The 22221-nt window shown below is 44.0% G+C and overlaps 1 protein-coding gene across 4 annotated transcripts in view; it reads right to left on the reverse strand.

Moving 5' to 3' along the window:
- ELOVL5 (ELOVL fatty acid elongase 5) overlaps window positions 1–22221 on the reverse strand; it is a 100346-nt gene that overhangs the window by 23349 nt on the left and 54776 nt on the right. For 2 of the 4 annotated variants that reach the window (XM_029061855.2, XM_029061856.2), the window contains exons 2-4: window positions 21755–21836; window positions 15648–15713; window positions 10962–11149 (exon numbers count right to left, since the gene is read on the reverse strand). In XM_029061855.2, coding sequence (XP_028917688.1) covers window positions 10962–11149; window positions 15648–15705 — 246 coding nt within the window. In that variant the 5' untranslated portion in view covers window positions 15706–15713; window positions 21755–21836. The remainder of the gene's footprint in view (window positions 1–10961; window positions 11150–15647; window positions 15714–21754; window positions 21837–22221) is intronic. The other 2 variants (XM_029061858.2, XM_029061857.2) reach the window with 1 other exon arrangement.

The raw sequence follows: 22221 nt of genomic DNA on the forward strand, positions 1-22221 counted from the left end.
ATGGGATTAAGTCTGTGAGCCCCAGGTGGGGCAACCTGATTACCTTATATAATGTTAATAATAATAATGTTGGTATTTGTTAAGCGCTTACTATGTGCCGAGCACTGTTCTAAGCGCTGGGGTAGACACAGGGGACTCAGGTTGTCCCACATGGGGCTCACAGTCTTAATCCCCATTTTACAGATGAGGGAACTGAGGCACCGAGAAGTGAAGTGACTTGCCCAAAGTCACACAGCTGACAAGTGGCAGAGCCGGGGTTTGAACCCATGACCTCTGACTCCAAAGCCTGTGCTCTTTTCCACTGAGCCACGCTGCTTCTCTATCTACCCCAGCGCTTAGAACAGTGCTTGGCACATAGTAAGTGCCTAACAAAGAGCATCATCGTCATCATCTGATCTGGAACCACCTCAAGAGAACAGTCCAATGTGTCAGGTCAATGCCTGTACTGAAGAAACTAGGCTTGAACACACTAGAATTTCTTCTGCTCAAAACAATCACATAGAGGTTTGCTCTTAATTTCTCTGAGTCCACCTGGCCAGGGGCTAGCCACCATCACTGCTGCAGCAGGAGGGCCTAGTAGATAGAATTTGGGCTCTGCCACTAGTCTGCTGTGTGACCATGGGCAAGTCACTTTACTTCTCTGTGCCTCAGCTACCTCATTTGTAAAATGGAGATTAAGACTGTGAGCCCCCTATGCGACAGGGACTATGTCCAACTGATTAGGTTGTATTTACCACAGCGCTTAGTACTTGACATAGAGTAAGCGTTAACAAACACCACCATTATTATTATCATTTCCCAAATATCGCAAGTTTCTTTGGGGCCAAGGTCGGTTTCAAAATTGAGATTAAAAAAAAAAAAGAAATTTACCTGAGCCAAGAATTTCCATTCTAACGGATAGTGGTGGGGCAATCTGACTGCCCACCTCTACTCTCCAAACCAAAAGGCTGCTGGGGCCACTTGATGAGGGCTACTGAAAGGAAGCAGTGTGGAAAGAGCATGGGCCTGGGAGTCACATAATATGGTTTCTAATCCTGGCTGTGCCATGTGTCTATTGCATGACCTTGGGCAAGTCACTTCACTTCTCTGTGCCTCAGGATTAAGACTGTGAGCCTCTTGATGGCATGGACTGTGTCCAACCTCATTAGCTTGTATGTACCCCAGCACTTAGTATAGTGCCTGGCATATAGTAAGCAATTAAATACCATTAAATAAAAAAAGAGAGAAACAATGAAAGCAAAGTGGGGGCAAAACCCAGATGAACAACGTAGGGGCCTGAGCTGCTGTACTAGAAGCCCAGGAAAATTTTGTTTCTCTTTTAGAGCCCAAGCAGGTACAGATCAGACACGCCTTGTGTTTTCAACTGGAAACATGCGGCTTTCTACAGCCACTCTAGCTCGATCTCCCCTGGTATGGCCATGGCCTCTGCCCCCTCCCAAGCCCCTTGATTACAGTTGAGGGGTGTCACAAATTTCGATAGTCTCGGGCTCCATGTACTTTCAGCATAAATCTTGCCTGAAACAAGATCAGTAGCCCCAAGATAACGGTGTCCATTTCCTTCTGAAATACAATTGTCTAGGGCCAACTGACCGTGGCAACACATCACACGAACAGGGTCAGGTAAGAGCTGGTGGTTTCTAGTTACGAGTGGAGCCTGCCCAGAGAACAAGGATATACATAAAAATCATTTGGCAGCAGTGACCCCCAAGAGTTCTTTTTTTTTTTTGCTGCCGTTACCAGGAACTGCTCTCCCTAGTTAGCCTGCTCACAGTAGTTTCTTGCAAGAAGTGAGGACAGATTTTGTTTAAGACAGGAGAGGGCAAAGAACAAAGAAATGGCCTCTCCCAACCCCAGGCTGAATCAGATATATCTGGCACAGGCCCTGGGTGGCTAAGGCTATCCCATAAAGCTTGCACCAGCTCCTTTCCTACTTTTTGTATTTACTAAGCATTTACTGTGTGCTAAGAATTGTGGCATTTTCAGGGTTAGCAGACTGTACACAGTACCTTTACCATCCAGGACTCACTCACTGAAGTGGCAAGGCCTAGTGGATAGAGAATAGGCCTTGGAGTCAGAAGGATGTGGGTTCTAATCGCAGATCCGCCACCTGTCTGATGTGGGACCTTGGGCAAGTCGTTTCATTTCTCCAGGCCTCAGTTACCTCATCTATAAAACGAGGGTTAAGACTCTGAACCTGATTTGCTTGTATCCAACCCAGAGCTTAGGACATTGCCTGGCACTTAATAAGCACTTAGCAAATACTACCATTACTATTATTATTATTATCTATTCCATGTCCATTTTACATTTTCCTCATTTTACAGATGTGGAAACTGAGTTCAGATGGCCAATGGCAGAGCTGGGACTCAAACCCAGTTCTCCCGACTCCCAACCTGATGCTCTTGACCCTTGGCCACACGGTCAGCTCTTTTGCCATCTTCTAGGCCCCTCTCCTCAGGTAAAGTTCTTACAGATGGCTGCATTCATTTGCATACTTGCCCCACCCCGGTTTTTGAGGAGATAAAAGATTGGTTTCATAACTGGAAGTGGCAATAGTTATGTGATGGGGTAGGAGGGGGATCAGAGAGTGAGAATGGAACAACATTGGTGAGGTATTTAATTCATCAAGACTACCAGGGTCTCGGTAGGAGGGGCAGACTGGTGAGAACACACAGCATTCAGCTAATTCATTGAGAGTCTACTGTATGCAGCACTTGGGAGAAGGCTAGAGCAGTAAGAAAAGTAGTCTCCTGTACCCTTTTTCCTTCTCCCCTCCTTTCTTTGATCTTTTTTTCTCCTTTGTACTTACTGCTTGACTTAATTCCCCGAGTAACAGTCTACTTTGGAGTTACAAAAATTATGAAAAATAGTTGAGCAATTATATGAATAAATAAGATATTGGAGATATACTTTTGTAGCCAGGAATCTGACAGGGGGTGGATCAACAATGGGGATGGGTCAGAAGAGAAAGACAGCAGGAAAGTGCCCGTTCCCAACTCTGAAGGATCTGAGTCCAGACCGCAGGCGGACGAGACAACTGACCCATTCGGAGACAGTTCCTGAAACAATCCTGGAACTGACCTGGAAGTGCTCTACTCTGCCTTCTGATGTCGCCTGGGTATGTGACAAGCTAACAAGTGTACATGGATTCAGAGATCCAGGGCTTGAAAGACATCTAACTTGGCTTCAAAGATATTGGGCTGGAGGGGCAAAAAGAATTCAAAAAAGAAATGGTGCTCACTGACAGAATTAGCCTTCTTCAGTCAATGGCGAGCCTGGGAAGAGCTGAGGAAATATTACCAGTTAACTTAAACCAGCCATTCAGATAGGTTTTAAAGTTATCACTCCTGTCCCTGGCGGTCACCCGTTCATTTGGAGTACAGAAACTAAAACAGAGCAGGAATTTCAGAGGGTGGGACATGATGTGGATTGGGATGGGACAGGTTTCAAAGAGATAAGAGGGGCAGAAGGCCTCTTTTCAGCCCCTATTGAAAGCTCTCAGGTTTTGTTAGACTTTGGAATGAGCAAGCTGGGTGTCTAGTTCAAAAAGCTGGGGAAGGAAAGGGTGGAATTGCCATATATGACTCTTTTAATGAATTAACATCTGAACTGCTACTCTATGCTGCTACTCTAAAAGCAATCATGCTTCTGCCCACAATGCCTTGGGGGGGGAACAGAAAGGGGTGGAAATCTTTTAACTTATCTTTGCCTCCATTTGGTTTGTTAAAAAAAAAAAAAGGGGTTCGCCACTTTCAACCTACAGTTGGGATTAAACCAGCTGTCAAGTCAATGCAAAATCCACAGTCATTTAAAAATAAAAACAAGGGAAAAAGAACCAACTTCTTTCAGTGATCCAGATGGAATTCTAGAATAACCCCCCTCAAATCAGGAACAACCCAATCAGATGCTGAAGAGTTTTCAAAGTTACTTTAGTTTTAGTTGTGCAAACCACTATCACCATATTCAATTCCTTCTTGCAGGTAGGTACTCGAGGTTCACCTGTCCTTCTCGACAGGAGACTCCATCAGCATTTTTTAGCTAGCAGCTTTCAAAACATGCAGTCAAAGGAAAGCCTGGTAAATTCGAGCCCTCCTGATATCTCTTTCTCAGGCTCGTCTCCCTTGCGCCTTCTTTGGTGGTACCTCAAGGTTCAGTTCTGAGCTCCCTTCTAGTCTCCATCTATGTCCACTTCCTTAGAGAACTCATTTGCTCCCACAGCTTCAGCTCCCATTTCTATGCAGATGATTCTCAAATCTACCACTCCAGCCCTGACCTCTCTCCTCTGCAGTCTTGCATTTCCTCCAGCCTTTAGGTCATCTCTACTTGGATATCCTGCTGACACCTCTATCAGGCCCAAAACAGAACTTTTCAACTTCCCACCCAAATACCGTCATTCCCCCGATTTTCCCATCAACACAGACAACTCCATCATCCTGTCTCACAAGCAACATTACCTTGCATTATCCTTAACCCATCTCTCTCATTCAACTCACATATTCAATCTGTAACAAAATGTCACTTCTACCTTCACAACGTTTCTAGAATATGCCCTTTCCTCTATCTCCCAACTTGTACCACGCCAATCTAAGTACTTATCCTATCCCACCTGGACTGCTGCATCAGCCACATCAACATGTCACTGTGCTGACTGGATCATTTTTCTGAAGGACCATGGCCAAGTAAGAAGAACACCAGCCTGGGAGTTAGAAGGACCTGCGTTCTAATCCTGGCTCCACCACTCATCTGTTGTGACCTTGGAACAAGTCAACCTCTCTGGGCCTCAGTTACCTCAACTGTAAAATGGGGATTAAGACTGTAAGCCCTATGTGGGACAGGGACTAGGTCCAATCTGATTAGCTTGTATCTACCCCAGAGCTTAGTCTCTGCTCACGGGGAGTTTGCCGTCTAAAGGGGGAGGCGGGCATCAGTACGTATGTGCCGTGGGTGGTAGAGAAGCAGCGTGGCTCAGTGGAAAGAGCACGGGCTTTGGAGTCAGGGCTCATGAGTTCGAATCCCAGCTCTGCCACTTGTCAGCTGTGTGACTGTGGGCAAGTCACTTAACTTCTCCGTGCCTCAGTTCCCTCATCTGTAAAATGGGGATTAAGACTGTGAGCCCCACGTGGGACAACCTGATTCCCCTATGTCTACCCCAGCGCTTAGAACAGTGCTTGGCACATAGTAAGCGCTTAACAAATACCAACATTATTATTATTATAGTGCCTGGCATGTAGTGTTTACCATAAAGCATTAAAAAAAAATTCAGTCCTTATTCCTCCACTCCTCAAAAACCTCCAGTAGTTACCCATCCACCTAATCAACATCAACTTTAAGGCCCTCAATCAGTTCTCTCCCTCCAATCATACACTATTCACCTATGACAACCCAGCTCACATACTCGTTTCTGTAATGTCAACTTTAGCTCAATCTCATATGCCTTACCAGTGATTACCTGCCCACATTCTCCTCCTGACATGAAACTCTGACCCACTTCCTATATGATAGAGCACCACTCTCCCCACCTTCAAAACCTCATTAAAATCATATCTCTTCCAAGAGATCTTCCCTATCTAAGCCCTCATTTCCACTATTTGCTCTCCCTTCTGCATCAACCTATGCACTTGATATTCACCCTACTCTCAGCCCCACAACACTTCTGTACATATTCCTATAACTTGCTATTTCCCCTACCTGTAATTTATTCCAATGTCTGTCTTCCCCTTTAGACTGAAAACTCCTTGTACACAGGGATCATATCTATCAACTCCATTGTATTGTATTCTCTAACAAGTGCTTAATGCAGCGCTCTGCACACAGTAAGTGTTCAATAAACACCATCGATTGATTTGACACTTTATGACTATTTTTTTCCTACAGTTTTAGAGAGGAACAGATTTAACTGCAGAGTAATGCCATAAATTATGCATGCCAATAAGTATTCTAATTTTATCTAGATTTACAACAAAAACCTGCGGATATACTTTGGGAGATTCAGATAGTGGTGACTAATCTCTTGACCCACAACTCACAGGTGTATGGGCACTAAAGTGGTCATGAACAATACTTTCAAACATTTTAAAATGTTAAAATATTTAGATGCTTCATTTGAGTACATACTGTTCTTAAGACTTAAGAGCAAAAGCAAAAAAACCTACCAAAACCCCCCCAAAACCAGTGCTTTCTGCCATGACTCATATGGGTAGTCTGAAAAACTAGAAAAAAATGTACTGAACCTCACTGACAGTGATGAGAAATGACTGATTGATTAAATTAATATTTGCTGCCTACATTTTTTTAATCTAAAAACTCTACTTTGCAACCTTGGCTCCAACTTTGACCTCATTGTTGGACAAACTCTTCACTAACAATGGAGGGCAAGAAGTTTTTTCTGTCATTTGAATTATTTCAACCCTGCAAATATGCACAACTTACCTTCAACTACAGACAAAATTCACATAGTGCTTTAAACCAAGTCTTTATAAGTTTTCAGTTGAAAGCGGTAGAGTGATAGGGTAATGCTTGGGAGCATGCCCATTTCATATTTTTAAAAGTTTTTTTATTTTTTACATTGTTGAGAGCTAACTAAATGTCAGGCACTGTACTAAGTGGCGGGGAAGATAGATGCAAACCAATCTGGACACTGTCCGTGCCTGACAGGGGCTCACATCTTAATCCCCATTTTGCAGATGCGGTAACTGAGGCACAAATAAGTTAAGTGACTTGCCCAATGTCACACAGCAGACAAGTGGCGGAGATCCTTTTGACTCCCAGGCCCGAGCTCTTTCCACTAGCCATGCTGCTTCTCTATAGAAGGTTTGTGGATGTTCCATAAAACCCATATTGTCATCTAGTGCTTATTCTTTTGTACTTACAAGGTTTAAATGTTGTCAGAATTTACTAGCTGCCTCCTCCTTCTACATCACTTCTATCTCCAGCTCAGCACTCCTGGATATGCCTTCAACACACCACTGGGAGTCTGCTTTTCTGGTTGAAATCAAGGGCCCTTTCCTATTTTTGAGAGTGATTTATGTTAACTTAGAAAAATTTATTGCTAATAATAATAACAATAATAATTATGGTGGTATTTATTAAGTGCTTACTATGTGCCAGGCGCTCTACTAAGCACTGGGATGGATACAAGCAAATCAGTTTGGACACATTTTAGAGAAGTAGCAAGGCCTAGTGGCTATAGCATAGGCCTGGGAGCCAGAAGGATCTGGGTTCTAGTCCTGACTCTGTGACTTGCTTGCTGTGTGACTTTGGGTAAGTCACTTCACTTCTCTGGGCCTCAGTTTACCTTATCTGTAAAATGGGGATTACGGCTGTGAGCCCCATGTGGGACATGGACTGTAACCAACCTGATTACCTTGTATCTGCCCCAGCACTTAGAGAAATGCCTGGCACATAGTAAGTGCTTAACAAATACCATTTTAAAAAAAAGTGTGTTCATGAACCCAAATTTAGTAAAGAAACAATTCACGACTATTAAGTTAATTTTTCAAATGCTATCTGCACATGGAGCACATCAGAGAAATAAGCATTAAAAAAGTGCATTATGTAGCCTGGTGCACCATGGTAAACAGAGAGTATTGGCTGAGTATTTCAACAGTTAACACTGAACATGAGTTGGATTATCTGTCAAAGCCTGAGAATCAAGAGACAATGAAAGTAACTGTGATCTCCTCAGCTTCTGAGCTGTTTTCCAAAATCCTTCATTAACTACCCACACTCTAACGATAAAAATCAGAAAACTGTTTTCTAGGATTTGACAGTGAAGTGAGGCCTATGAGTCAGAGGACTTGAGATGCAATCCCAGCTCTGCTGAGTGCTTGCTGTGGGACCTTGGGCAAATCACTTCACTTCTCTGTGCCTCAGTTTCCTCATCTGTAAAAAAGGGACTAAATACCTGTTCTCCCTCCCCCTTAGACTGTGAGCCCCATGTGAGTCAGGGACTGTGTCCAAGCTGATTAATCTGTACCTTCCCCAGAGCTTAGAACAGTGCTTGACATGTAGTAAGCACTTAATAAATGCCTTATTAAATATTAACAGAACACTGGGGAAAAAAGCCATAGAATCTATAGTGCTTCTAGCAATTTATGTCACTTTGGCACGGAGGGTTGAAAATCATTATATTGGGCTTGGTGTACTTTTGTCTGTGCCTGCGGGCCTCCTCCTTGGTCCAGAGGCCTCTTCCTTGGTCCAGAGTCTGTCTGAGGGACAGGAACTGCCCAGGAAAACTGGGGAGGAGGGGGGAAAGAGAAGGAGGGGAGGGTTTGCACTGCCCTTCTCTCTTCTTTGTCAGCCTGGATAGGTCCACCCTGAGGCTGTTTAGGGCTACAATAGGATTCGGGAGAGGGCAAGGTCTGTTAATCAGGTGACTGAGCCACTATGTCCACATTCTTGGGACCAGGGAGGGGAAAAGATCAGTGGTACTTGGCTCCTGGAATGTTTGTCTACACTGAACAATCCCTTCTAAAGTCTACACTGAACAATCCCTTCTGAAGTCTACACTGAACAATCCCTTCTAAAGTTGAGTTAGTATATAATGCTCAGTATTCTGAGTGCAGTAAGCAATCAATTAGTAGATATGATTCAGTCTCCCCCTGTTTTGTATTCCCTACGGGCCCTGCTAAAAAACTTTTAAAACTAAATGTTTTCGAACATGCAGCGTGAAGCAGCATGGCCCTGTGGAAAGACCAAAGGCCTGGGAGTCGGAGGATGTGGGTTCTAATCCAAACTTTGTGGACAGGAGGTTGGGGGTTGGAGGCTGATGCAATAATCTAGGAGGGATAGATATGAGTGATTGTATTAACTTGGTAGCAGTTTGGATGGAGGTGCTGTGAAGGTGTCAACTGTCAGCTCCTTGAGGGCAGGGAACGTGCCTATCTACTCTGCTGTACTGTGCTCTCCCAAGCATTTAGTAGAGTGCTCTGCACACAGTAAGAGCTCAATACATAGGTTGGCTCCACATATGCCTGTGGTCTGGAATCCCCTCCTTCCCTTGGCACCCCAAATAATATTTGCCATTTAAGCACCAACTGGTTAAATTCCAGCTGAGTTGCGGAAGTGACGGAGACTGGCACCTGCCCTCCTCCCTCATACCACATCCACTGCAAGCACCACTCTTTCTGCACCCTTGGCATGGCAAACGCTTTAAAGCTTGGCTTTTTTAAGTTGGCAGAAAACCTTACAGACCGCAAAAATCTTGCTGACAAAGAGCAGTGTTGTACCTGGATTTTTTTTTATAAACTGAACAGACCTAGTTTTTTTTGTGTTTTTTTTAAAGCACGAGTCACAGAATTGAGGAGAATTTATCTTTGGCAAGATGTTGATTTTTCAATCAGATCTAGTCTCAAGGACACCAAGAACTTGATTCTGACACATCCTGCTTCTTGGCCCCACCTTAAAAAACTGATCCTACACCACAACAAGGAATCTATTCAGATAACCACAGAAGCACATGGACACGTTTAATTCTTAGGGTTTCTGGGTGACGATCTACTTTCATACTTTTAGAAACCAAACTACCCCACCTGTGTTCATCCAGAGGAGCAAATACTAACAATGATTTTAGCCAAATACGGATGACTTCTCCAAAGCACTCAAAATCTATAGCTCCTTACAAGTGCTCTTTCCACTAAGGGAAACAGCACAGGCCTGGGAGCTGGAGAACCTGGGTTCTAATCCTAACTCTGCCACTTACTTGCTCTGAGATCTTGGGCAAGTCACTTAACGTCTTGGTTTCTCAGTTCCCTCATCTGCCTAAAGGGGATTCAATACTTGTTCTCCCTCCACTTACACTGACTGCCCCGTTTGGGACCTGATGATCTTGTATCTACCCCAGTGCTTGGTTACAGTGCTTGGCATGTAATAAGCATTTAATAAATATCATAGTTATCATCATCATTATTATTACTATTTAAAGTCAGTTCTGCTATAATACAGGTTTTCATTTTGCTATATGGCTAAAACACGATGGAAGAATTAGGGAGCGTTCTTCCCACAGAACGAGACTACATGAAATGTTTCACATGTTGGTGCAACTGATTTCTGTAAAGGTAAAATCAGTTGTGTGCATGTATTTGGCATCTTTCAAAGTGCAATGCTCTTTGCTTCCCAGATTCTGCTTCAGATTTACGGTACTTTGTGTTTTTTGCAAGCTTACAGTATTTCAGTAAACTAAATTACAAACGGCTAAAACAGTCTGTTAGTGGTGGACAACATCAGGAATCTGCATTGAAAACTGTCAGTTAAACCAACTACCCCCATAATCTACTAATCCCCGCAGAGTAAATGGTCCCTAAATGAGATCTTCCCAAAACCCAAGGTTCTTCAAGAACACAAATACCCTGTTACAGTAGAAATTATTTTACCTGCTACTTATCTGAACTTTAAAAACCATTCTGAGATTCTTAAAGGGAAATGAGTGATGAGTAACTATAATTACAGGATAACTTTTTAAAAAAATCTTGCTTCATAACTTTCAAAATAAAATGGACCAATGCTTTCAAAGAGCTTGTGAACGTTTCATTTGAGATAATTATTGTGAAAGTGCTTTGGAAAATAAAAACATCTTATATGCCTACAGTGGTAGGTTTGTTTTGTTTTTACTAAATTGTCTCTATATTCGACTCAAAATGATTCATTTGCAAGATATGACAGTGAAATGAAGTGATTCTGTAAGTTATTTCTATACCACTAATATCATTTTAAAAAGTGTCTTCAATAAAAGCAACAAGAAAAAACCTTTTTCTCTGTCCTGTCAGCTCTTAATTCTGTAACTTCCTGGTGTTTTGACAAAACCTTTCAAAGACACGATTACTTCTTTCTGCAAAAACAGCGTGAGAACAGCTAGGACATATGGGCTACAGTCAACATACACAATGCACCCCTTTTTAATGTAAGTGAAAGAGGAATTAAAGTAGTGGTGAAGAATAAAAAATAAGTCTCAAATAGTTTCCTACCTCATAAAACATATAGAAAGACAGCAGCGTAAGTCCAAGGTTATAAACCACTAGAATTCCCCTGCAAGAATATGGCTGTTTATTCTGCATGTATTTTGGTCCCATCCATACTATTAGCAAGTATAGGACAGAGAAGATGAAGGTAGGCATATAATTATCCAGAAGAAGCCATCCTTTTACTCTGGGATCTGAAACAGAATGAAAGCACAAAAAAAGGGACACTTTGTTAATACATTCTTTCTGCAGGCATTCACCTAATTCTATCAGTATTAGATAGCCAGTAAGGAAGGAAGGTTTTCCCCTCAGCCCTCATAAAATTTTTTTAGGAGGTCTCAGGAACCGGGCAGTTAAGGAGGCAAGACCCGTCAATGAGGTCTGCCGGAAGTATTTTGGGTAGGTCCCAAACGCAGACTGTCCTGCTGTCCCACGTCCTCCCTCTGGCCTGGAATGCCCTCCCTCCTCAAATCCGCCAAACTAGCTCTCTTCCCCCCTTCAAAGCCCTACTGAAGGCTCACCTCCTCCAGGAGGTCTATTTATTTATCTTGATGCTACTGATGCCTGTCTACTTGTTTTGATGTCTATCTCCTTGTTCTAGAGTAAGCCTGTTGTGGGCAGGGATTGTCTCTATTGCTGAATTGGACTTTCCAAGAGCTAAGTACACTGCTCTTGGCTTCAAGGTTCTCCATCACCTCACCTCCCTTCTCTCTTTCTACTGTCCACCCCGCATGCTCCGCTCCTCTGCCGCTCACCTCCTCACCGTCCACTGTTCATGCCTATCCCACCATCGACCTCTGGTCCACGTCCTACCGCTTTCCTGGAATGCCCTCCCTCTTCACCTCCGCCAAACTCTCTTCCCCTCTTCAAGGCTCTACTGAGAGCTCACCTCCTCCAAGAGGCCTTCCCAGAATGAGCTTCCCTCTGCTCCCTCTCTGCCCCCACTTCAGCTCTCCTCAGCTAAGTCCCCTTTCCCCCCTTTCCCTCTGCTCCTCCCCCCTCCCTTCCCCTCCCCTCAGCACTGTGCTCATTTGTACATATTTTTATTACCCTTTTTATTTTGTTAATGAGGTGTACAACCCCTTGATTCTATTTATTGCGATTAAGTTGTCTTGTTTTTGTCCGTCTGTCTCCCCCGATTAGACTGTAAGCCCATCATTGGGCAGGGATTGTCTCTATCTGTTGCCAAACTGTACATTCCAAGCGCTTAGTACAGTGCTCTGCACATAGTAAGCGCTCAATAAATACTATTGAATGAATGAATGAATGCTCTGCACACAGTAATTGCCCAATAAATGACTGAATGAATGAACGAATGAGATGTGGAGGGAAGATTTATTTATGCTCCACTGCTAAAAACGGCAGCATAACCTCTTCCCCAAAACAAGTGTTTCTTTCAGAAATGCTTCTAAGAAGTAGATAGAGAAGTTGAAGCTCCCTTTCCAGACCAGGTGTTTAGAATTATACCTGAGTTGAAGACAAGCTTGTTGTAGGCAGGGAATGTGTCCATTTATTGTGGTATTACACTCCCCCAAATGCTTAATGCAGTGCTCTGCACATGGTAAGTGCTCAATAAATGTGACTGAATGAATGAATGATATCCCAAGCTGCCATGAGAAACCCACGGACTGCACTCTACCTGACCTATGGGTACCCACGGCAATGTGCTGCCATGGCTTGCCAACATGAAGAAGATTTTTACATTGGGTCAAGCAAGGTTATGGGCACTAAGTGGCTTCTAGCTGCCACCTTTTCAATCCTGAGGCCCCACCTAGTTGCTCCATATTTGAACAACACGACCCACACCTGAAAGGGAGAGGTATCTATTAATCACTTACCATGTGCCAAACACTGGGCTAAGTGCTGGGGTAAACACAAAATAAATTAAAATTGGGCACAGTCCCTGTCCACATGGAGCTCACAGTCTAAGGAGGAGGACAAGTATTTTCCTATTTTACAGATGAGGTCATTGTAGCACAAGGAAGTTAAGGGGCTTACCCAAGGTGTCACAGCAGCCAAATGGCAGAGTCGGGATTAGAAGCAGGCTTTCCTATTTATTGATAGTAGTGCGATTAAGCCAATCACTATATGAAACAGAAAGGCAGTGCTGGTGGCTGAGAGGCTGAATGAGGTAGAAACTCGGTAACGGAAGCTGAAGCCATGTGCTCAGGGTGGAGGGAAGGGACAGAAAAGGAGATGCAGGGATCACCAGGGCCTAGCAAACCTCTCTGGCTCTTTCCAGCCTGGAGGTAATAAAAATGATTAGGATTAGAACCTCTGACTTCCAGGCCTGGGCTCTTTCCATTAGGCCATGCTGCTTCCCATTTGAGGCCTGCTCTGTTCACACTCTGTTTACGATTATTCTACTTTCCCTAAAGAGGGAAAAGGAAGAATAGGGCCCTCAGGGGATAATATCCTTCCACTAACAACTGGTATTGCCTTCCGCCTGGGCAGCATATTCCAATAGATAGAGCATGGATCGAAGAAACAACGAAGAAGATTTTGGTCCTTGCCCTGCTGTGATACCTCAGGTAAAACACTTAACCTCTCGGTGCCTCAGTTTCCTTATTTGAAAAATAGGCATAATAATACTTGTCTCTTCCTACCTCACAGGAATGTTGTCGGGCTAAAGTGAAAAAAAAACAACTGATAAGGGCTTTGGAAAAGTGTTCTAAATTTCAAGATATTGTTATTACCTCCATCCTTAATTTTCTCCTAAATTTTTAATAAAAATACAGTGCACCCAGTTCTTCCATGAAATTAAAGAGTGTTCTTTGAACAAAACACATCCGCCTGGAGAGAATGAAAATGATGCTGGAAAAAATGGTTGTGTGTGGGATCAGTCAAGGGAAGCAATGTGGACTAATGGATAGAGTGGTGACCAGGGAGCCAGAGGGGCTGCGTTCTAATCTCGCTTTGCCACTTGCCTGCTGTGTGACCTTGGGCAAATCCCTTGACTCCTCTGTGCCTCAGTTTTCTCTTCAAAATGATTATTTGATATTCATTCTCCCTCCTACTTAGACTGAACCCCATGTGGGACAGGGACTGCATCTGGCCTGATTAACTCATACCCACCCTGGCGCTTAGAACGTCCTCAACATATAGTAAGCACTGAACAAATACCGTAAAAAAGTGGAGTGCATACTAGAACATGAAGTTTCATTAAGGTAGAGTTCAAAGGGAGCCTTAAGTTATAGGAGAACTGAGTGCCCCGCAGATCATAGAAATACCAGCCTTTTTCTGACAAAATGTATGGTTATGCCCAATTGAAAGTAGGTTCCTTATAAATTGGCTTCCTCTGTCCATTAGCACTGTCTTGGGAGTCAGAGGACATGGGTTCTCATCCCAGCTCCACCACTTGTCTGCAGTGTGACCTTGGGCAAGTCACTTCACTTCTCTGCACCTCATTTACTTCATCTGTAAAATGGGGATTAAAAGCATGAGCCCCAGGTGGGACAACCTGATTACCCTCTATCTACCACAGTGTTTAGAACACTCCTTGACATATTAAGCGATTAACAAATACCATAATTATTATTATTATTATTAGCATATGAGCTCCTTCTAAGGCAGGGAACATGTCACTTCCTCATTTGGCATGTCCGACTGACACACAATAAACACTACTGCTCTGTCTTATCGAACAGTCATCCTGGTCCATCCATTTATATAAATATTTAAATCCCAGAGAGTGCCTGGTAGTCATAACTGCCCAAAGTTAGCCAACAGATAGATGACAGAGAAGAAGCTACCGGCGGTGACCAGTGCCCTTGGGATGAACTGGCTCTCGCTCTGGGCCTTCTTACCCCTCCACTCACCAAAGAAGAAGTGAGAAAAGAGCATGTGACATAACTGGCAATTTGGAAGAAAAATACATGAGATGGTGTGGAACACATGGGATGGTTTTTCATGGTGTGGAACGGTCACGTGAAAGGCCAGCGCTCTTTGCAGCTCAGCTTGCACAGCCTGAGAGAGAAGACGCGGCATGGTCTAGTGGATAGCATGGGCCTGGGAGACTCAAAGACCTAGGTTCTAATCCTGGCTCCACCACTTGTCCACTGTGTGACCTTGGGCAAGTCGCTTCACTGCTCTGGGCCTCGGTTATCTCATCTAAAATGGGGATTAAGACTGTGAGCCCCATGTGGGGACTGTGTAAAACTAGATTAGCTTGTATCTACCTCTGTGCTTAAGACAGTTCCTGGCATGTAGTAAGCGCTTAACAAATACCATTGATCAACAAAAAAAAAGAAACGGGCAGGGACCATTCCTGCTAGGAAGGTCGGGGGGGGAAACTAACTGGTCTCCTTCTTGTTAAAGACCCTGAATGACAGCCTCATTCTCCATCAGATCTGCGCTTTAGTACCATCAAGCATAGAAGCAGTGTGGTCTAGTAGAACGAGCATGCCTAGTGGAATGCGCAGGGGTGTGGGAATAAGAGGACCTGGGTTCTAATTCTAGCTCCTCCATTTATCCACTGTGTGACCTGGGGTAAGTCACTTAACTTCACTGTGTCTGAAATACCTCATCTGTAAAATAGGGATTAAGACTAATCCCCATGTAGGATATGGGCTGTGTTCAACTTGATTAGTTTGTATCTACCCTGGCAATCAATGCAGTGCCTGGCACATAGTAAGTGCTTAATAGATATCATAAAAAAAATCTTAAACAAAGCACATGCATGCATCACCTTACCTCTTGGTCCAAGCAGAATCTCCGAATAACTATTGATGGTTGCATCCAGGAACTCCATTTTAAAATCTATTAAGAAAAAAATCCACATTCCATTAGATTGTACTTGTAACAGAAGTCTTTCCCCTGCCAGAAAAAAATTTATTTACAAAATACCATATAGTCAAAGTGAAACCACCTGCTTGTTGCTTTTTCAATGCCCTCCAAATTCACAAGGTTAAATCCTTGAGGATGAGCCTGCTAAAGAGAAGCAGCATGGCTTACAGTGCTCTGCACATAGTAAGCGCTCAATAAATACTATTGAATGAATGAATAATGGAAAGAGCCCAGGCTTGGGAAGCAGTGTGGCTCAGTGTAAAGAGCCCGGGCTTGGGAATCAGAGGTCATGGGTTCGAATCCTGGCTCTGCCACTTGTCAGCTGTGTGACTGTGGGCAAGTCACTTCACTTCTCTGGGCCTCAGTTATCTCATCTGTAAAATGCGGATTAACTGTGAGCCTCATGTGGGACGACCTGATTACCCTGGATCTACCCCAGCGCTTAGAACACTGCTCTGCACATAGCCAGTGCTTAACAAATACCAACATTATTATTATTATTATTAATCCTGGCTTCACCGCCTGTCAGCTGTGTGACCTTGGGCAAGTCATTTAACTTCTCTGTGTCTCAGTGACCTCATCTGCAAAATGGGGATGAAGACTCCCAAAATGGGCTTGGGGGTCAGAGGTCGCAGGTTCTAATCCCAGCTCCACCACTTGTTAGCTGTGTGACTTTGGGCAAGCCACTTAACTTCTCTGTGCCTCAGTTACCTCATCTGTAAAACGGGGATTAAGACTGTGAGTCCCACGTGGGACTGATTACTTCGTATTGACCCCAGCGCTTAGAACAGTGCTTGGCACATAGTAAGTGCTTAACAAATACCAACATTATTATCATTATTATTATTACTATTAAAATATCAGCTTCCCAAAATGTGCTCTGCAGCACAGCCCAGTGTGTGAAGTAGCATGGCCTAGTGGAAAGAGCATGGAGCTGGGAGTCATGTCATGGGTTCTAATCCCAAATCCATCACTTGTCCGCTGAGTCACCTTGGGCAAGTCCCTTCACATCTGTAAAATGAGGACTGAGACTGTGAGCCCCATATGGGATAGGAACTGTGTCCAACCCAATTTGCCCATATCTAACCCAGCCCTTTATAAAGTGCCTGGCACATAGTAAGTGCTTCAAAAATACCACAATTATTATTATTATTATTAGTCCAACACTCTTTCTCTGAAGCTGTCAGTGAGTGACTCGGTTCAGTAAGAGGAGCACTCACCAAAGCACCAGAAGTGAAGCTCGGGAGAAATGAAAGGAGACAAAACTGCACCACAAAATGGGTCATACTGAGGGGGAGGGTAAGGGAAACAAAATACTTTTACTTCAAAGCCTAGAACACATCCCCTCACTTGCTAAACATGTCAGGGTACTGAATGCTTTAAAAACCAATGGCAGTTCTGCTGCTCACAGGTGGTTATTTTAAAAAGGTGATGAATGAAGGTTGAGGTTTGCCTCACCTCCAAAGTCGCCACATAACCCTTTTCAAATAAGGATCACACCGGCAGCAGCATCATCTTTAAAAACAACTTACTGCCAGTTCCACTACAATATATATAGATAAAAATGACTACCTACCATTACTCATTTTGTGGTTTTTACCACAAAATTTTTCAGGGTTAGCAGATATCAGACACCAAGTTTCTTAAAGCACCCCACCAAAAGCTCTTACAAAGCAATTTTCTGCAGTTGAGAAGTTTTGAAGTGTAACCTTCAGTGCACACCCCTCTCCAACCCAAAGGTCTTCAAAGTGTAGGGTGTGAGCCTCAACCCCAGGAACTTGACACTTTGTTGGTGTATCGATCAATCAATGGCATTTACTGAGCACCTACTATGTTTGGAGCACTGTACTAAGCACTTGGGAAGTACAATATAACAGAATACAGGTGAGTCTACCACCCTCCAACCATATTGGGCTGTTCTTCCCCTGTGTATGGGCTTCCAGGGACTTTATTTTGCTTCACTGGAGGCTACCAATTATATTTATTGAGCACTTACTTAGGACAGAGCACTGTCCTAAATCCTTGAGAGAATGGTATAACAGAACTGGTATATACCTTCTCTGCCCAGAAAGAGTTTACAGTCTAGATGAAGAGATTAAAGGAAACCACTCGTCCCTCCCCTCTTCACTATCCCACGAGCCCCCTCCCTTATTAGAGCCATGAAGAGCGGTCTCGGAAGAGCCAAACCCCAGGTGGACAACGGTGCACCCCATTAAGGCGTGTTAATAAAGTGGAGGGACCAGAGTAGAGCGGCAGTGATGGGGTTTGCCAAGGGAATCGCTGAGGGCATGTGCCTGCCATCCAACTCCTGGCGGTGCCCCATATGGTACTCAAAAAGGCCTCGGCTTCACTTGTAAATGGTGGGGGCACCCAGCAGGGCTGGCGGAACCACCAACCTACCCCGGGGCTTTCTTTCTACAGCCGGGGCTGGGCAAGAGGCAGAGTGAGCAGCTGCTTACCTAGAATGCTTTCTGGCAAACCAGGCAGGTGGGCTGGCCAAAGTACCAGCAGTCACTGTCGTCTGTGGTACGCAATCCCATTTACAGTTTGGTTTGCTCTTTGAAAATCCTGGGGAGAGCAGGAAGGGGAAGGGGGGGGTGGATTTTCTTCCCCATATGCCTTTCAAAAATAAATCTGTCCAATGTTTTGAACCTCTGATCCACAGTAATCACCTGACTCTTCCAAAGATGATGGTGGAAAAAAGATCAAACGAGAGATCAAACAAGGTTGTCTCGTCATTTAGACTGTAAGCTCGTTGTGGGCAGGAAATGAGTCTACCAACTTTGTTATATTGTTATACTGTACTCTCCCAAGCAGTTAGAACATTGCTCAGCACACAGTAAACACTAAATAAATATGATTCATTGTTTGAGCAGGCAAGAAAATGGAGAATTCTGTTGGGTCAATTACAACTGGTGCTTTTTTTATACGATGGCAGAATTAGGAAATGTTTTTCTTACGCAGGAAGTCTGTTTTGTGGATATGCACAATCCACAAGTTGACACAAGCAGAATCAGTGCAGGAAGAGAAGGCTGCACGCCCAGCATGGGTCAAGATGTAATCCGTCTACACTTCCCTGTCTCTGCACTAACCTTGCTAGTACCTTGTGATTTTGCAACTTTTCAGTATTTAAAACACTAAAATAATAAGTAGCAAGCATAAGAAGAACATTCTGCAAGCGGTGGAAGATAACTCAATTGCTACAGAAAAATGAAATGGCATTGAAATAGAAAAACAGAAATGGCAGCATCTTTGAATCATCTACCCCTGAACTCATTAATTCCGCTTGAATCAAAGATTACAGAACGCGATTTTGCCATAACCCAAGCTTCTTCAATAACAAAATTACTGCATTTTGGCAGAAATAATTGCACTTAAAAAAAGTGGAGCCCATTCAAATCAACAAGGCTGAGGACACATATTCTATCATACTATCCTATCCTTCCCAGACTGAGTTCCCCTTTTCCTCTGCTCCTCCTCCCCTCCCCATTGCCCCACCTCCCTCCCTCTGCTCTACTCCCCCTCTCCGCCCCACAGCACTTGTGTATATGTATATATTATCTATTTTGTTTTATTAATGATGTGTATACATCTACAATTCTATCTATTTATATTGATGCTATTGAGGCCTGTCTACTTGTTTTGTTATCTGTCTCTCCCTTTCTAGACTTTGAGCTCATTGTTGGGTAGGGATTGTCTCTGTTGCTGAATTGTATTTTCCAAGCGCTTAATACAGTGCTCTGCACACAGTAAGCACTCAATAAATATGATTGAATGAATGACTATCCTAAGATGGTTTGACATTGGTAGCCATTTTCTGTCTTATATTTAGCTTGTGGATCACTATCCATCCAGATCTCTGCCAAATTAGACTGGGAGAGAGAAGAAGTCAGAAAATGAAGTGAGTTTCCCTTAAAAAAAAAAAGTGTGATGAGATAGGGATTGATTCTGGTCATTGCAAACCGGTCTTCTTAATACCAGACATGAGGAGACAGTAAAGCAAATCAAACAATCAAATGCAGTCTCTGGCATGGTCTAGTGGATAGACCACAAGCCTGGGAGTCAGAAGGACCTGGGTTCTAATCATGCCTCTGCCACTTGTCTTCTGTGTGATCTTGGGCAAGTCACTTCACTTTTCCGGGCCTCAGTTACTTCATCTGGAAAATGGGGATTAATATCATGACCCTATGTGGGACAGAGACCGTATCCAACTCAATTACCTTGTATCTACCCCAGTGCTTAGTCTAATCCTGGTTCCGCCACTTGTCTGCTTTGTGACCTTGGGCAAGTCACTTCATTTCTTTGGGCCTGAGTTACCTCATCTGTAAAATGAGGATTAAGTCTGTTAGCCCCACATGGGACATCCTGACTACTTTGTATCTACCCCGGCGCTTAGAACACTGCTTGGCACATAATAAGTCCTTAACAAATACCACAGTTATTATTATTTCAGTGCCTCGCACACAGTGAGTGCTTAACAAATACCACAGTTATTATTACAATTATTATCAACAGCAGATCCACCAAATATGCCATGCCAGACAACTTTAATTTCCTTATATGAGGGAGAGTGTAGATAAGAGGGAAGCAACAGATGTAATCTGTCTGAGCTACAGAGCTACAGAAGATATTGGATGCACAGACTGACAAAGTAGAAAACAAAATCGAATCCATCCTATGTTACATTTCAGGGCCTCCAGGACACAGTGGACAGAAGTGGGGTCCCCAGCAGCCACAAAGGGAGGTCCCCAAGCCCACCCTGAAAGTGCCCTGCCTGCTCTGTCCTGAGGGGTTGCAGAGGGCAGGACCTGGAGAGCAACTACTCCCACTTCTCCTTCGGCAAGGGGGGGTTGCATTCTTGCTGAACCCCACACTGTGGAAAAGTTGCCCAGAAGTACTCACTCAGGGTCGGACGAAGTGCGCACACATACATGGACGCTTCTTCCAACACCATGTCGCGCTATGCCCAGGCGGAGGCCTGTGCAGAAGGTTTGCTAATTCCCAAACAGCATCCTATCCACCATACACGGTGAAAATATGCAACTGGACAGAACCGACTGTGTTAGTTGCTCCCTTTATTAAGGTTACAGAATTCAGACCACGTGTATCAGGCATGGTGGGGCCGCAGGGCAAAAACAATCACGACTGAGAGATCTTATAAACCAGAGAAATAAAAATGACCCAACACCAGTAGGATCAGGTGCTAAAAGGATAAGTGAAGGGTGCTACATTTAACCACATAGAAACCCTATTTATAATATACAAACTGGGAGAAAAAGTTGGTATGGGGCAAGTGATATGAGAAGCAGTGGGTCTCCTGGAAAGAAGCTGGGAGTCGGTTCTGGGTTCTAATCCCAATTCTTTCATTTGCCTGCTGGGTAAACTTGGGCAAGTCACTTAACTTCTCTGTGCCTCGATTTCCTCACCGTAAAACAGGGATTCGATCCCTGTTCTCCCTCCCTCTTAGACCGAAAGCCAACCCCAAGTTGGAGATGAACTTGTCTGCCCTGATTATGTTGTATCCCGACCAGCCCTTAGTACATTTTTGGTGAATGCTTAACAAATAAAATTATTATAATTTGGAAGAAAGGGATCTGGATGGATAGTGATTCACAAGCTAAATCTAAGGCAAAAAATGTACTTAAAATTTCAGCTCATTTGAAAACCAATAGATAATCTTTTCTTAATACTACTGATTTTTTATGGAATTTGTTATGTGCTTCCCATGTGCCAGTACCTACAAGCTAATCTACATTCCACCTGGGGTTCACAGCCTTAATCCCCATTTTACAGATGAGGCAACTGAGGCACAAAGAAGTGAAATTACTTGCCCCAAGTCACCCACAGCAGACAAGTGGTGGAGCTGGGATTAGAACCCAGGTCCTTCTGACTCCCAGGCCCGTGCTCTATCCCCTAGGCCATGCTGCTTCTCTTGATCATTATCACCCTTATTCTTCTCCTTAAAAAGAAACAAAAGCTTGCAAGTCCGATCAAATCCCGAGGCGGGTACTCACGGATGCCAGGCGTGCTGTGACCTGAGGGTTCTGAAAGGAGCAGGCAAAGAAGCTACTGCAGAGTCTGGTGAGTTACACGGATCTGAAGGGAGAAGGGGAGACGTCATGAGATAAGCCGAGGCGGGACCTGGAGGAGGTGACGTTCCCTCAAGTATGCAATATCCCGTGAGCCAACCCCGACTCCGAGAGGCTTCTGATACCATATCCCATAGATAAGGGACTCAGCAGAAGCCTGTCTCACATTGGCATGGAGGACCTCACTAATGCCATCCAAGCAGCATGGCGTACTGAGCATGCTGACAGAAGATGCATGCTGTCTCCTAGAGCACAGGCCTGGGAGACAGAAGATCATGGGTTCTAATCCCCCTTCTGCCTCTTGTCTGCTGAGTGAGTTTGGGCAAGTGACTTTACTTCTCTGGGCCTCAGTGACTTCATCTGGAAAATAGGGACTGACATTGTGAGCCCCC

Source organism: Ornithorhynchus anatinus, chromosome 1, assembly GCF_004115215.2.
Source record: "Ornithorhynchus anatinus isolate Pmale09 chromosome 1, mOrnAna1.pri.v4, whole genome shotgun sequence".
NCBI classification, from domain to species: domain Eukaryota; kingdom Metazoa; phylum Chordata; class Mammalia; order Monotremata; family Ornithorhynchidae; genus Ornithorhynchus; species Ornithorhynchus anatinus.